The following is a 15,439-nucleotide window of genomic DNA, read 5'->3' as shown; positions in this document are numbered from 1 at the left end:
GCCACAGGACAGGCATGCTCTTCGCTGTGTTAAAAACTGGCTGGACAGCTGGGCCCAGACAGAGGTGGTGAATGGAGTCAAATCCAGCTGGCAACCAGTCATGAGTGGTGTGCCCTAGGGGCTAGTCTGGGGTCCCATCCTCTTTAACGTCTTTATTGAGGATTTGGATGAGGGAATTGAGTACCAGGTCCTGCACTTTGGCCACAACAACCACATGCAGTGCTACAGCCTTGGGGGAGAGTGGCTCAAAAGCCGTGCAGAGGAAAAGGATCTGGGGGTGCTGATTGATGCTTGCCTGAACATGAGCCAGCAGAGAGCCCAGGTGGCCAAGAAGGCCAACAGCATCCTGGCTTGCATCAGGAATGGTGCAGCCAGCAGGAGCAGGGAGGTGATCGTCCCCCTGTACTCTGCTCTGGTGAGGCCACACCTCGAGAGCAGTCTTCAGCTCTGGGCCCCTCTCTCCAAGAAAGACATTGAGGCCCTGGAGCATGTCCAGAGAAGGGCTGTGAAGCTGGTGAAGGGCCTGGAGCACATGTCCTGTGAGGCGTGGCTGGGAGAACTGGGGTTGTTTAGTCTGGGGGAAGAGGAGGCTCAGGGGAGACCTTATTGCTCTCTGCAACTACCTGAAAGGAAGGTGTGGGGAGCTGGGGGTCAGACTCTTCTCACAGATAACCAGTGACAGGACTAGAGGGAATGGCCTCAAGTTGTGCCAGGGAAGATTCAGGTTGAAAATGAGGAGACATTTCTTCTGGGATGGGTTGCCCAGGGAGGTGGGCATCACCATCCCTGAGGGTGTTCAAGGAGAGGTTGGACATGGTGCTTGGGGACATTGTTTAGTAGGTGACATAGGTAGTATGGGGATGGATGAGCTTGGTAGTCTCTGCCAACCTTGATAATTCTATGAGTGTACTACCCTGTGTCAAGCATCACCACACGGTGCTAGTCCCTAGTTTCAAATTCAAAGAAGGTTAATAGCAAATGGAAAAAAAAGAAAAAGCATTAATGAGGAGGTTGTGTTTTTAAAAAGCCATTTTCCATTTTTTTTTTAATTGCTGGAACCCTTTCTGTGTTTATTTAATGAAGTTTTAATTCAGCAGGGCAAGTACTAAAAATAACCCCGCAGAATTAAATTCATCTAAATTTACTCCTTCCCAGACTTCAATTCCAATTTAAGAACTGTGAACACTTACGCATCTGAGTCACCTCCTCAGATACGCTACTCTCAGAAGTCCATGCACTTCAAAATGCTGTGGATTACTTACACATATCCACCTTGGGACTGAGCAGTTAGTCATTTTCTCCTTTCAAAGCCATGACAGGTCTCTACTAATATTTCCAAGCTAACTAGTAAAATAAGTTATTCCTGTAACAGTCAGCTGTTCAATTCCACTCCAGGGGGTGCTCAATTTAAAAAAAAAAAAAAAAAGGGACCTCCTAAGCAGGCTAGCATTTAATTTGACAATGCTGTAAAGCCATAAGTTATCAGCTTGTTTACAGCTTGCAAAATAACAAGCAATACTGAATGCTGACAGTCACTACTCTGTGCCCCTTTACTGTAAAAAACAGCATGGGTACATACATAAGATATGACTGATGTCTCCTCTGCAGGGGCCCACTCCTCTCCAGTGCAGGAGAGCAGCTGTTGACTTGGTGAGGTAACAAGGGCTCTGAAAGAGTAACTTGGTGTACGGATGAGCCCTACTCAAGCTCTGGCTCAACGCTTAGATTTATAAACATTCACCTTGGATGAGTCCCCAGTAACATGATCATTGGGGTAATTTTGTTTGTTAGATGTGGACATGCACAACCAAAGCATAGCACTAGTTCGTTTCCTGTGTGATAGAACAAGCAGACACCAGAGTAGACAGCAATCAATTCCCTAAAAAACTTCTTCAGTAACTGTGCTCTGCTACAAGTTCTGTGTTCTTTCCCTTGGAAAGGAATCAATGTTTCTCCCAAACCACAATTTCCATGTCAAATCAAGAGCATCACGCCAACGTGTAAAATGAAAAGAAAACGAAGATCTGTACTGTAACACAAATGATCATTTTTAACACACAGCTATTAGACCTCCAGTCTTATGAGTTCAAGGATTTGGAGCCTCTCTCAAGAAATAAGCCCAAAGTCTTTTCTGGTCTGTGGTCTCTTTGATATTTCTTTTTTCAACTGTTCCACAAAGAAGCTCACCTCCATAAAACATATGTGGAACAAAGGTACCGTTTTCAAGAGCCACCACCAGTGCGTAAGAGACAGAGATTTATGTGTTGCTGTTATACCCTCATGCTACTTACGGATGTGTGTAAGAAAAAAACAGACCCTATTTTACAGCCTGCTGTCATCTGTGCCAGCTCCTTCCTCCCTTGGCATTTTCCTTTATTTTCAGGACCTCACTTGGCCTTGTGTGACCATTTTACTGCATGCAGAACCAGGACATTCTGTATTTTTCCCCTCTTTTGATAAGGCGAGTTAATTTTAGCAGATGAGATCTGTAAATGAGATCTACTGGCTTAAATATATAATTATAAGATAATTAAAATGGAATTTCCTAAGATTTTATTTCACTATTAAGCTAAAGAGGGCCACATAAAACTAGCAAATAAACAAAACCACACATGCACACAAAAAAACAAGCACCCTCCCCCAAAACAAAGCAGTTACTCTTCACAACTAAAAGCTCTTGCAGCATGACAGATTTAGATGAAGTAGGGTTAACATTATATAACTTCGGATATCCATTTCCTGCACTGAAAGCCAGACTTTTTGTTTAGCTAATGGAAATAAAATTTTACTAGAAAAAAACAAACAATTCATAAAGCCTTCAAGAGAGGTCTTCTTGTAGACAAGAAAAGCTGAGTGAACACATTTTGAATTTTTTTGTTTACAAATACTGAACAAGCACAGTTATTTGGTTTAACCCACGGAACAAACCAAGACTTTCAATACATTATTTCTCTCTTCTTTAACATGTGAACTTTGAGTGACTTGGAACTGTGCAGGTTATACATTTTACCTTGTATTATTAGCATTAATTCAAAATCTGAAAAAAAAAAAAAACACAAAAAAAACTTCCTGAAAATGGGTATTTGCAGTGTATATACTCTCACCCTTAGGTCTGCAAATCACTTGCATAATTTTCCCATGCAATGTTGACTCAAGCTGAGAAACTGAAACTTTGTGGTGGAATAAAAGGGCAAGAACATCTAAAACCAGTACCTCTTGACCTAATCACCAAGCCAATTTATCTCTGTATCAAATACCACTATTAGCACTTCCTCACCAGCTACTTTAGTAGCTCATCAGTGCAGTACATTGACATTTATCTCTCAGCATACCTTGGAAAATTATACTACTTCCACTCCCTCTAATTCTCACTTCTATTTAAATAAAAGGAAGATAGCTATTCAAGATGGCATGTAAAACCGATGTTTAAGATGTTTAAGGTGAGGATATCCAGGTGCTTTGTTTTGATGGTTGTGAGTGAAAGAAATTTTTCTTTTTGCTACTAGGATGGCAGAGCTGTCACCTCCTACAGCACTGCCCTTCAGGGAGATCTAGAACGTGACCATGGCCACCAAGACCCCTGAATACCAGTGCTACACAGACTACCCAGCCCTACCCTGCAAATATTGGCAGAAAAAAGAACAGTCTCCATGTAAACCAATTTTGAAAACAGAAACTAATATTACAGTGGATATATGAAGAGATGCTTGAATTTGGTAAGAAGGCACAGAATAGATCAGACAATTAGTGAGGGAAAAGTTCCCTAAGCTGGGTCTTTCTTTTGTGCAGATGCTAATCACTTTCCAAAGCCCCACTAACTACTGACAGAACGATTGCAACGTGCCCCTTCAAATTTCACCCATCACAGCATTGTGCATGTTGCATGTTTCTTCTGGGGAGATAGGTGTGCTTCTCATTTTCTTTCCACTCCAACATTACGTTATGTTGATATTACACTCAAATTTCTAACCCTAGCATTAATGAATAATTAAACTAAATTCTAATAATCAGCTTACCTCTGAAGATTTGTTGTTTAGGTTAGATTTTTTTTTTGTAGAGTATGGTAATTATCTTTAATAGGATCAAATAAGTAACACTCTTTCCTCCCATCCGGTCAACTGCTCCCTTTCAATTTAGGACCATGAGTATCCCAGGCAGAGAGGTTGGGTAGAAAAATGCAGTCATTGAGGTAATAGGAAGATAGCTGCAATCAGGTAATGAAAATATAAATGCAAACAGCAGCAGAACTAAATAATATTGGAAGACTGTTACACGTGGTATAAGACCTTCTCAGAAAAAAGCTTAAGTTTCTATGTTCTCTCTACTTTTTGGAAGTAGCTGTAGTCACCTCAAAAGGCAAAGAATAAAATAGAAAATATGTTGCTGTTTTCTAAAAAGTGGAAAGGAGAACACAGGCAGCCTACTCCACTTAGAGCAGGACTTCTCCATCCAGTACACATACTAAAACCATCTGCTTTTGGATTTGAACCTCTCTCACAGGAATTCACACAGAAAGACCATGGCTCTATCACTTTAACACCTCCTGTCAACCCTGACTTCACTAAGCACCAGCTTGGAGGAAAAAAAAATAAGCCTGGTTAAGCAGAAGTATTTTTCCACGCACTGCATAGTTCCCAATGGTCCAAGTGGGAAGGGAAACCATGGACCAGATCCAGCCTGCAAGATGAATTCCCTTGTTTATTGCTTTTTCTGCTGTGGTCTCAACCTGCAGTAGAGATGAGAAAAAAAGCAGGGGACAAGCCAACAACTGCTATACAGCTTTTAGCCATATAAGCAGAAAGAAGGGATCATCACTTCATTGACCAAAAAATTGAAAAACCTTTCTCCAAACTAGTCTTCAGCCTACAGTGCTGAAAACCTAAGCTCTCCTATCCAGTATACAGACTCTTATATCCAGTGGTAGCACATAAAATGAAAACGTTCTCAGTCAACAATGAAAGGAAAAGTAGAAAAGAGACATACAGAATTAATGCCCTGAACAGGAAGAATGAAAAGATGAAAGTGATCTGGACAAGCAAATAATTAGATAAACAAAACTCATATCCGAGGAATTTCCTGCGTGCTTCTGTGTTCCAAAAGGAACCCAAGGTGGAAGCACCAAATAGAATAGTTTAAAAAAATAAAATCGAAAATATCCCAAAAATCCCCCCTGCATGCTGTCCTCTTCTACCCATTCTGGAGGGATTGCATTCTATATTGAAAATTTGAAATAAAGAAATAGATAAATCAATAACACTGATTATTCTCTTATATAGCCATTTCAGAGTACTTTTGCTACAAAAACACGTTTTTGCACTAAAATATTTGATAGTGAGGGTCACCAAATGAAGATGGTAGGTACAGATTCAAGTCACATTTAAGCTACGCAGCTCCTAAGTGAGGGATGTTATTGCTACAGCCAAAAGCTTTTATAGCTTAAAAAAATAAAACAAAAACACTACTGGACAAATCCATCAGGGATGACAAAACACTCAGCCCCCAAGGCAGTAAACTGCTGAAAGCTCAAAGTGCACCTGGGCAAAAAATACCACTATACACTTGTCTTGTTCTTAATACCTTCACACATACTTGCTTTTGGCCACCAACAGGCATTTTTGTCAGTAAAGCTTTGGTCTGACCTAGTACAGTTCTGTTTTTATGTTTTTAAAGTAGTAAGTAGAACTTGATTGCACAAGTACTGTAAGTATAGAGATCCTCAGTAATTACAACTTTCAAATCTGTTCCTTCACTCAACATTTTGAAATAGCCAAGAACATTTTAAGAGGAAAAATAAGGTATGGTTATTTCTCCAAAGTGCTTTTTAAGTGCTTCATTTTCTGATTGATTACTGTATTGAATCAGCTGTAAAAAGTGTAAGAACGAACCATATTGTTAAAGATACAATTGGTATCTATAGCAGCAGTGCTCAGAATTTTTGTTTCTCTAATTTGAGCCATGCCCTCACATATATCATTTAAATTAAAGCAATTTTAGTGAATACAATATAAGAAGCTACTATTTCTGCATTGTAGTTAGCTAGGAAAATAATGAATCATGAACATCAAACTTCTGCTGCTCAGGTTCTGGTGGTTTTCATTCTGCATCTTTTAATACATTTAATTAAGTCAAAAAGATCTCAATTTCAGATAAACAAATACATCACACCTTTGCTTAATTATTGCTCTGTTTTGCACTATTCAGCACTATTAAACATCTGCCCCTTTTATACAGTATTCCAGATACTTTTACCTTGATAAATCTGGAAAGGACTAAAAAAGTAAGAGGTATAATATTTTCACTATATATCTGAGGAGGCACAAAGCAATGAAATGATGACAAGCTAAAAGAAAAATTATGTTACAGTTATGAGAGCATGCATACTTAAGGCATCAATAAAAGTACAAAACCTGTATCAATTTGTATAAAGGAGTTCAGGTTGAGAATTTTGAGCACAAGTTTTAAAACTGAAAAAAAAAAAAGTTGTTTCTTGTCTTCTTTGTTTACAGATAAATGATATTCTTTGAAGTTTTTGGAGTTGGCATCTTTAAAGGGTTTATCCTTGAAATGCGTTCTTACTCTTCTATTAGTTAACTTGTATTATTTTATTTACAATACAAAAATTCCTTACGAAAGACAAAACATTTACCTCAGTAATTTCTTCTTTTTAGCAGAATCTTCTGGGGTTCTAGAGGCCTTGCCCGCCTGTTTCTTAGGAGTTTGTAGAAGGGCCTGTGCAGACTTTAGCCAGTCACTGGCAGGTCTTGTTGGAACTTCCCCCATAATCAATGCCAAACTCGACTGCAATTTCTTAGTGAGTCCTGGATTAGCGGTCTCCGTTTCTACTTCTTCCACGCTGTCATTATCAGATGAATATTCAGAAATTTGTGTTGGAGTCATCTAAACAAATAAAAATAAAAAGCTTTTTAAACAGAATGCTAAGGAAATAAGCTAATTCACATGGAAAAAGTCTTGTTTACTTTCTAGTACAGATTTATGTAGCCAGTTATTTATGTTTCCCAGCAATCCATAAATTAAATGACAATTTATTGATTAATATAACTTGGACAAGTTCACTGTAAATGCATATTTATCTTTTCTAAGCCAGTATGAACTGCTGATTATAAAGACCATCTGGTGAGGGAGAACTGTGATGTACTTATTTTTTTAAACAACTAGATCTTGAGAATTTATCAAAAAGATAAGTCAATGCCTATCTCTATCCAAAGTCTATCTGAAGTTTCCAAACAGGTGTCAGGATTAAAGCAAATTTTCAGGAAAACAAAGAGATTAATGATGAAAGGGATCATGACTGGCAGGAGAGCTGAAGGAACATGAGCTGTCGCATCTAGATTCAAGTAACTAGGAAGGTTTGCTCCTCTAGTTTGAGCTGACAAGACAAACCATAGAAGCATAGAATGTCCTGAGTTGAAAGGGAATCACAAAGATCATGGAGACCAACTCCTGGGTCCCCAAAGGACCACCCCAAAATCAGACCATGTGTCTGAGAATGAGAATGGTCTGAGACTGTTGCCCAAATGCTTCTCAGACTTTTTTCTCAAGCTTTCCCTAGCCCCCAGCCTGACCCTCCCCTGTCCCAGCTCCATGCCGTTCCCTCGGGTCCTGTCGCTGTCCCCAGAGAGCAGAGCTCAGCGCCTGCCCCTCTGCTCCCCTCGTGAGGGAGCTGCAGGCCGCCATGAGGCCTCCCCTCAGCCTGCTCTGCTCAGGGCTGAACAAACCAAGGGACCTCAGCCATTTCTCATATGTCTTCCCCTCTAGAACTTTTAGCATCTTTGTAGCCCTCCTTTGGGTACTCTAACAGTTTTGTATCTTATACTGTGGTGGTTTACATATAAACATATGCCTCTATGTGAAACTCAGAAACCATAGCTAGCAAAAAGTATTGAACAATTCTGTTAATATAAATTTGACCACTAAAGCTAGCATTGATTCATGTCCAGCAGGCCTATGGCTTCCAAGGGAGGTTTCAGAAGTATATATCCCAGACTCAGAAGCCATAAAGCCACATCCACGTAGCTTCAGGGAGGATCGATCCCTGGTCAGCCACAAGTGCCATCAGCAAGCAGAGGGGAGCCGAGGTTCCTAAAAACTTGCTGGCACTCTTTCTCATAGGAATTCACAGGACATGCTGAACCAAGAAAGGAAGGATGAGAGGAGAGGGTGCAAAGGCCCCAAAATAAATCTGGAAATGGAGATGAAAGGCTTAGGAGAGTGCTGACGGGGAAAAATCACCTGCTTTGGCTCAACTTGTCATATTCTCCCGTAGGGCTCCCGCACAGGCAGGGCATGGCAGCAGGTTTAGCACCCTGAGGTAAGCTATGCAGAGTTCAGTTGTTATGTAAATTATCTCTTGACCCAGTATTTCTTAAAGTATTGAGTACTAAAGAATATTAAGCAAAAATACTTGGAAATTCTATAAAAATGTGGAAATCAGAGTACCGCACAGCCATTTATCCTTGTAGAGCAGTGCAGAAGTGTTGTACAACTGCTCGCTTCTAAACAAGAGCACAGACACAACTCGCTCAAGTCACGTTTTAATGAACCAAGCCACTTACAGGAGGAGATTTTAATGGCATAATCTGGCCTGCAAAACTCCAGAAAAGCTGACCTACAAGCCATGTTTGCAGTTACTATTTTGGTCCCATTCTCCCATTGTTGTAAGCTGGTTAGCAACTCAAGTGCTGGTGGAGCAAGCACTGGAGCAGTCCTACCACAGGGACGGACTCATGCAAAACCCTTCTTTGGGGCAGGTGAGCTCCATAACTCATCCCTGATCCTTGGAAGAACCAAAACCCAATGGATAACTACAAAGTATTTGATTCACGTTATCAACGGGAAACTGGAAAAAAAGTTAACTTTGCTCCAGATAATGCTGCTCTGATCACAGAATAAATGAACTTGTTTAACAGCTCTCCACACAGGTTGTCTGATGAATGGCTCAGATAAAGACTTTAAAGATAAAAGGCGAAAGGGAGGGAAATCACTGCATTCACTAATGGTGTATGTTATTAATTAGTGTAATCATCTGAAACCAACATTTCTCAGCTGCGCACACAAAAAAAATGAATAAAGCTATTGCCAGTTCTTTAAAACATTCTTCACGTAAATGATGAGACACTGTGTTCGTGTCCTAAGAGCTGACCTAAGTATTCTGGAAATTGGAAGGACCTTTTAAAGCTATCCAGAGAAGAATTGCTAAAAGAATGTAATTCATATCAGCCTGTGATTTTTCTGTTTTAAACACAACACAGTCAACATTCGTCCCTTGGCAACAACATTTCTCCGAAAACAAACTCCTTCCACATTGGAAAAGAGCCAGAAATAAAAGATTTCAAATAGTACAAAAGCAGCAACCAAACGCTTCATTCTTAAAACACCACTTCAATGCGCTCTTTTGCTACAGGAGTGCTCCTAATTTTACTCAGATTGTTACAATATCCAGTTTGCCTAAAAAAGGATGCAAACCTGAAGTTCTCCATGTATGCAAAACACAAATGAGGAAAGCCCTTGGGATGTAATTAAAGTCAAGCACATTATAATCCCACTGACTGTTGTAAGAGTTAAGCGGCTTTCTTAAGTAAGGATTGTCTAATAAATCATTTAATACTTCTGCTAATATTTATTACTGTATACTTGTTTAGACTTAACTTCCCCAAGGAAACCATACTTTGAGGTTTTTGCTTTTGGATTGTTTGCTTGTTAGTGCTGTTTTGTGTGTGTGTGTTTTTTTAATTGGTTCATTGGATTTTTTTTTTTTTAAAGAGGAAGCTATAAAAAAAGAGAAGAAAAACAAAGAGCAAAAACTGAACTTTCCAATTCCGTACATTATTTAACTTCAGCCGTCAGAAACACATCCTGAAGAGGAAAATATTTTCAAAACTTAGACATGATTTTTCAAGTAGGCAGTATACAAGATGGCACGTCTACCAACATTATGGTGGTAGACAGATGGCCAAAAAAAATAGCAATTTAATTCCTTAGGTTCACTTTAAAACAACCATTGATAACTAGTGAACAAACTGTTTATCATGTTTAAGTATCCTAAATATCATGAAGCCGAATTTTCAAGAGGTTTTTGTTTTGTTTGTTTTACAATAACGTCATCCCCAGTAGTATCACTATGAGTTTGTGAAGAGCGTCATTTGCTAAGCACTGAGAAGCATCAAATTAAAAGTAGCTGACATTTCCACACTGCTATTACTTTGAAATAGTGATTTTTGTTGTTACAGCAGAGGGCACATACCCTACCCCAGCTCCCTGACTCAATTTCTCCACCTCACTCCCTTTGTTCAACCCCTGAGCCCAAGCTAACTACCTTCATCCTTGCATTTTCCACAGCTGTCTCCCATATAACCTCATCACTCCACATACTCGGCAGTAGACTGTCCACCAATATTTACTTTTCATTTCCAATTATAACCTTGCCACAATACCTTCATTTATCTTATGCTAACCACTTTTCCATTTCCAAGGTCTGGATAGAAAAAAAAAGCAGGAGCTGACTTTATACTCTCTCACTAAGATGATGACATTGCTCATTTCGTTCACTTTTAGAATAAATGTATTTGCTCTGCACCTGGTTTCCTTTGAAAGTGTTTAAAGGCTCCTCTTCCATGACTCTTTATTTTACATAGAAAAATGACTTTAGCATAAATGCACAGAATATTGCCATTATTTCTACTAAGTTTTGCCTTTAATTAAAAAAAAGTCAGTGACTACTGCAGCTGAGCATCCAGAACCCTATCAAAGATAACCATGTTTAAATCAAAATGCATTAAAAAGATAGCTCTCAAGGTGAATTCATTTATGATGTGTTTTTGACAACGCTCACCAGTCCATATGGGATGGTACAAACATAGAAATAGGTATCAAAACGAGAAACAGCAAATTTGCCCCCACTACTAACAAATTAAGACAGCTAAATGTGTATGTATGTATGATCAATTTACAACAGAAATCAAACAAACAAAAGCACACCCCCACACCCCTCAAAGAAATGGCAAAATCCCATCCCAAAGCATTCAATGACAAAACTGATTTCAGTGAAACGAAGATAACCTCCCACGAGTTGCCTGGGTACGTTTTGCACCCAGGCAGCTGAGTAGCCAACACACTGTTACTTCTGCAGCCAACTACCTCCTCCCTCACCTTCAGGAGATTTGCTTCAGCTGTTACTTCACCTTGAAAACCTTGCAAATTCTTTGGGAGTGCTTTTACAATCTGCACTTTGCAGCACTAGCCCCAAGATGATCTGAAAAAGATTACCTGTTGACTTTAATAATGACAGAAGCAAGAAATAACTGTATTTGATCACCTTAAAAAACACTTGATACATCTTATTAATAAAATAGCAATAAATTAATGAGAATTGTTAATCTCCATTTGAGCTTTCTAGTTTAATTAGAAATCAGGATGAGTAGTTGAGAAAGTTTCTCACCCACTTTTGTTCTCCTTTCCAGATACACCATTCAGTGAGAATTTTCTGCAGAAAAATTTCGGCACGTACACAATGTCTTTGTATTGGTTAAACACTTTCACTTGTTCAGTCATCTCACAGTCATGAAGTGTCATAAATCTTTTTCAATTAGTAATGAAGACACTCTGCAGATATAACACTCAGTAAACATACACTGATATTCTGAACAAGCCCATCACCTGAAACTAAGATGCTTCAGCATGTTGTAGCATGTTGAAGATTTTTTTTTTGTCTGAATCTCATTGTCAAAAAATGGCTGGCAAATTCTGACTGGATACTGAAGTAACTTTTTGCAAATGAAACTCAGTCTGTCACTTGCCTCCCTAAAAATAATAAATTTCTTCCCTATTATCTTACTGCACCTTAGCTCAAACGTAAGAATTAATATGGTTTCTCAGATGGCACGCTTCAGGAGCCAGGCTTTCTCAGGGTCAGAAAGCAAAGCTTTGTCAAAAAATGGAATTAGTATTAGAGTTTCCAACATTGATCATTATACTTAAAGAGGTAAATCAGTCTTGTTGCATTCCCTCTCCTACTTGTACTTTCACGTGCCTTTACTTCTAACTTCAGAAGTATTTTCTATTGTCTCCTGTTGCTCTCTCATGGACTTTTTCTCCTCCCTGATTCCCTTATTCTTTGCAGGATTAATTTGCATTTCTCCTAACTGCCTTCTCATGGTAGCTCGCAAGATGGGTGGAAGCTGGCTGATATTAACAAACACGCAGGGTGACATTGCGTGCCTATCCCACTACCTCTCATGTCTCTGTCATTTTCCTTTCTGATAAGCAATGCAATGTTTGAACTAGGTGTTTTCTTTGCATTTGAATCCCTTTGTACGCCCGTGAGTGGAGAACTTCCACTGAAGGGAGATAATAGTTAGGGGCTGCAAGGAGATTTTCTGTTTTGCACAGTACTCCCCAAGAAACAAAGTGAGCAGAAAAGCCACTGAATTTGCTACAATGAATATTCACGAGCATAAATCACCAGTGCAGTGTGTCAAAGGCCCAGGCTATGCTAACAAATGCTTGAAGCTAGCTCCACCAGAAGCTGCCTTGCAGGTTTATAGGGAGTAGGAGAAAGGTAAAAGAAATGAAGTTTCCCCTTCTTTTAATTAATCAACGCAAAATTAATTCAAGCATTGTGCATGCAAATACTACAGGATATTATTTACCTCTATAAAGATAAAGACATATAGGATTTAAAGCCTACTATTCTCCCTACAGCTTTATGTTTTCTGAAGCTTTAACTGAAGCATTGAAGACTAAGCCAAATATTTTCCTATCTTGAGAAGTAATTCGGCTTTTGGTAAGGTAGCAATGTTCGGTCTACAGAGAAAATTCAGACGCACCATCGTACAAAGCAGCTGAATTTTCATGAGCAAAGCTAGGTGTGTGCCACCCTGTGGGTGGGGGACCCCAAGCTTTCTTCTCACAGAAGAACCACAGGAACAGCACAAAAAACACACGGGGTTAAGCAGCAGTGCGTGGGCAGAGATAGCTGTATTACAAAAAAGCACAACAATGAAAGACATAAATCACTAATAAGATATTTTTGGACCTGCAAGCCCAAACCGACGCAGCAGATTAAGTCAAGTTTAGTATCTGGAACAACCACACGGTGTTATTACAGAGGCAGCGTATATTTAACGTGGATCTCAGATAATGCCTAGTTGTTTAGCTGCGCGCAGCATTCCTCCGCAGCACACGCGCCCGCACCAGCTGAGCTGTCCTAAATATTTCGGCGCGGCGTTGGCCCAGCACCCTAGGAAACAGCTCGGCCTGCTCCCTGTGCATTGGCATTTCGTGACTGCCATGGCAGGAGGAGCACCAGAAGGGCCCACACCGATCACCCTGATGTGTTTGGGGGTGTCCCTGTGAGAGAGGCCTCAGAGGCCTCGGGTGCCGCCCTCCACAGCCACCGCTCAGCTCCAGCGGTATTTCCCTTCACGCGGCCAGGGGAATGAGCTCCTGCTATCTCCCGCACGCCACCACCCCTGGGCTGGAATGCCATCGGTATGAGCACACGGGAGATCCTTTCTGCCAAGCGGCACAGAAGAATGCTGCATCTACTGGAATATGGAGGAGAAGTGTAGGCAGCAACGCTGTCATTATTCAAAGCAGAATTTGGTCACGGACTGCACCCTCATCTCGCCTTAATGGTGTTTTGAGGCCTTTACACAAGCGCTTAGGATGTCTCCTCTATGACTAATTAGAAAGGATTCATTACATCCAGCAGCCCAGTGTTTCTTATCACAAAGGAAATTGATTCATGATTATCTCTAGAGGAAGGAGGCCAGCTACTAAATCTTGAGCACCACTGCTAACACTGCTGGGCTTCCCTTTGGAGAGCTCATGGGGAAGTATCACCCATGTCTGACCCCATTTATTCTGCAAACTCAGTCCAAAATTACAGCTGCATGAGCTACTGTCTTAAAAGGTTACCCCAAGTACCCACATGATTCAGCCCAAAGCAGAAACACTGATATCCATTATCAGACAAAGAACAAAAAAGCACAGTTTCTGAGACACTTTTAGGAATTGAAAGAGTCAAGAGGTCTTTGATACAGAAATTAATGGGATGATATGCCTGCTGCTGAGTCCATCAGTTATTATCCATCAGGCACCATCAGCACCTAATGAGCTTCCTGCAGGATTTCTGAAACCACAAAAAAGCATGGAGGGCAATGCTGACGGAGTAACTCAGCCTGACACTCTTCAAAACACCAAGAAGCTGAAGCCCAGTACCTAAGCCAGCACACTGGCATGTTCTATCTCAAATGAAATAACGATGAAAAAATAAATAACCTGTACCATCATTCAGCAGCTCCTGTATCTTGGGTGGATCATACTGCCTTGAATTGGAAAATAAGATAATTTGGATTACACAGTTTTGTTTTTTTTTTTTTTAAAGGGAGATGCATGTTCTTGTTTGATTTGAGCTCTCTCACACAATCCTGTAGGATTAGCAGGCAGTATCCTACACGCAGCACTAAGAGTTTTAGAAACTAATAATAATGACAAAAAATAGAATATGATTTTACACAGAAAAGTTGATACTTTAACATGAATACCTGATCTTTGAAATAATAGCCTCGGGAGGAACACATTTAAATCATAGCAAAAAAAAAGCCAAACAGGGTTTTTATAGCCCTAATGAAAATATAGCATTTTAACAACTTTTTTTTTTTAAGGCAGGTAAAAAGTAATACACAAAATAGCAAGGAAGAAGAAATTGAAGCCATAACTTTTAATCCTGAGCAGAAACCTCAGCTTTCACAAGGCAAACAGGTTTAGCAGGCTGTGCCTCTGGAGATGCATCCACAAGCTGTTCCAGCCTGCCTCTCCCAGAACAGGTTGTTCTGAGGCATGGATCATCCAACCGAAACAGGTGAGGCTGCCTTCTCAACCCAAATACATTTTTATACCAAGCAAGTAAGTAAAGCAAGAAGCACTGCATTTATTTCCACGCGTAATCTTTAGATGTAGAATTAAATGGTGATTCCGAATATAAGGCAGAACAAAACTCCTGTCTGCTGGGCACAGGAGCAGGGCAGAATAGCAGGGCACAGGGAGCTACCAAGGCACAAAATGGCCAGGAAGCAGCACCTTACACAACCCCGGTTAAGAGATACAGATTCATACTTTATGGAGTGTAAGGAAAACCCTGCTGCAATATTGGCATCCATACTGCTCGTGCTGCAACTGCACCTCTTAAAAGCATCATTTTAGTAATTTAATTAGGCTTTAGCATTGAGAAATCCATCTATCATTTCCTAATTTTCTAACATTATCACTGATCTCGCCATCAGCCTGTGATTTGAGTAATAGTCAACTTCTAATAGGGCCAATAATGCTGAAAAATCTCCATATAGACAGCCTACAAGTGCTTTTTCAGCTTTGTGTAATCATTTTCCCATCACACAAAAACATACTCAGTTTCTCCCAG

General features: G+C 40.1%; 1 protein-coding gene across 5 annotated transcripts in view; it reads right to left on the bottom strand.

Moving 5' to 3' along the window:
• SPIDR (scaffold protein involved in DNA repair) overlaps nt 1-15,439 on the bottom strand; it is a 202,200-nt gene that overhangs the window by 142,069 nt on the left and 44,692 nt on the right. For all 5 annotated transcript variants that reach the window (XR_011807529.1, XM_027452105.3, XM_072034679.1 and 2 more), the window contains exon 6: nt 6,647-6,897. Coding sequence is in view for 4 of the 5 variants with exons in the window: in XM_027452105.3 (XP_027307906.3) it covers nt 6,647-6,897 (251 nt within the window). In the remaining variant the exon portion in view is untranslated. The remainder of the gene's footprint in view (nt 1-6,646; nt 6,898-15,439) is intronic.

The sequence above is a fragment of the Anas platyrhynchos genome, chromosome 2 (genome assembly GCF_047663525.1).
Source record: "Anas platyrhynchos isolate ZD024472 breed Pekin duck chromosome 2, IASCAAS_PekinDuck_T2T, whole genome shotgun sequence".
NCBI lineage: Eukaryota > Metazoa > Chordata > Aves > Anseriformes > Anatidae > Anas > Anas platyrhynchos.
Note: the sequence above shows the minus strand (reverse complement) of the source record. Positions and strands in the feature narration are given on the sequence as shown.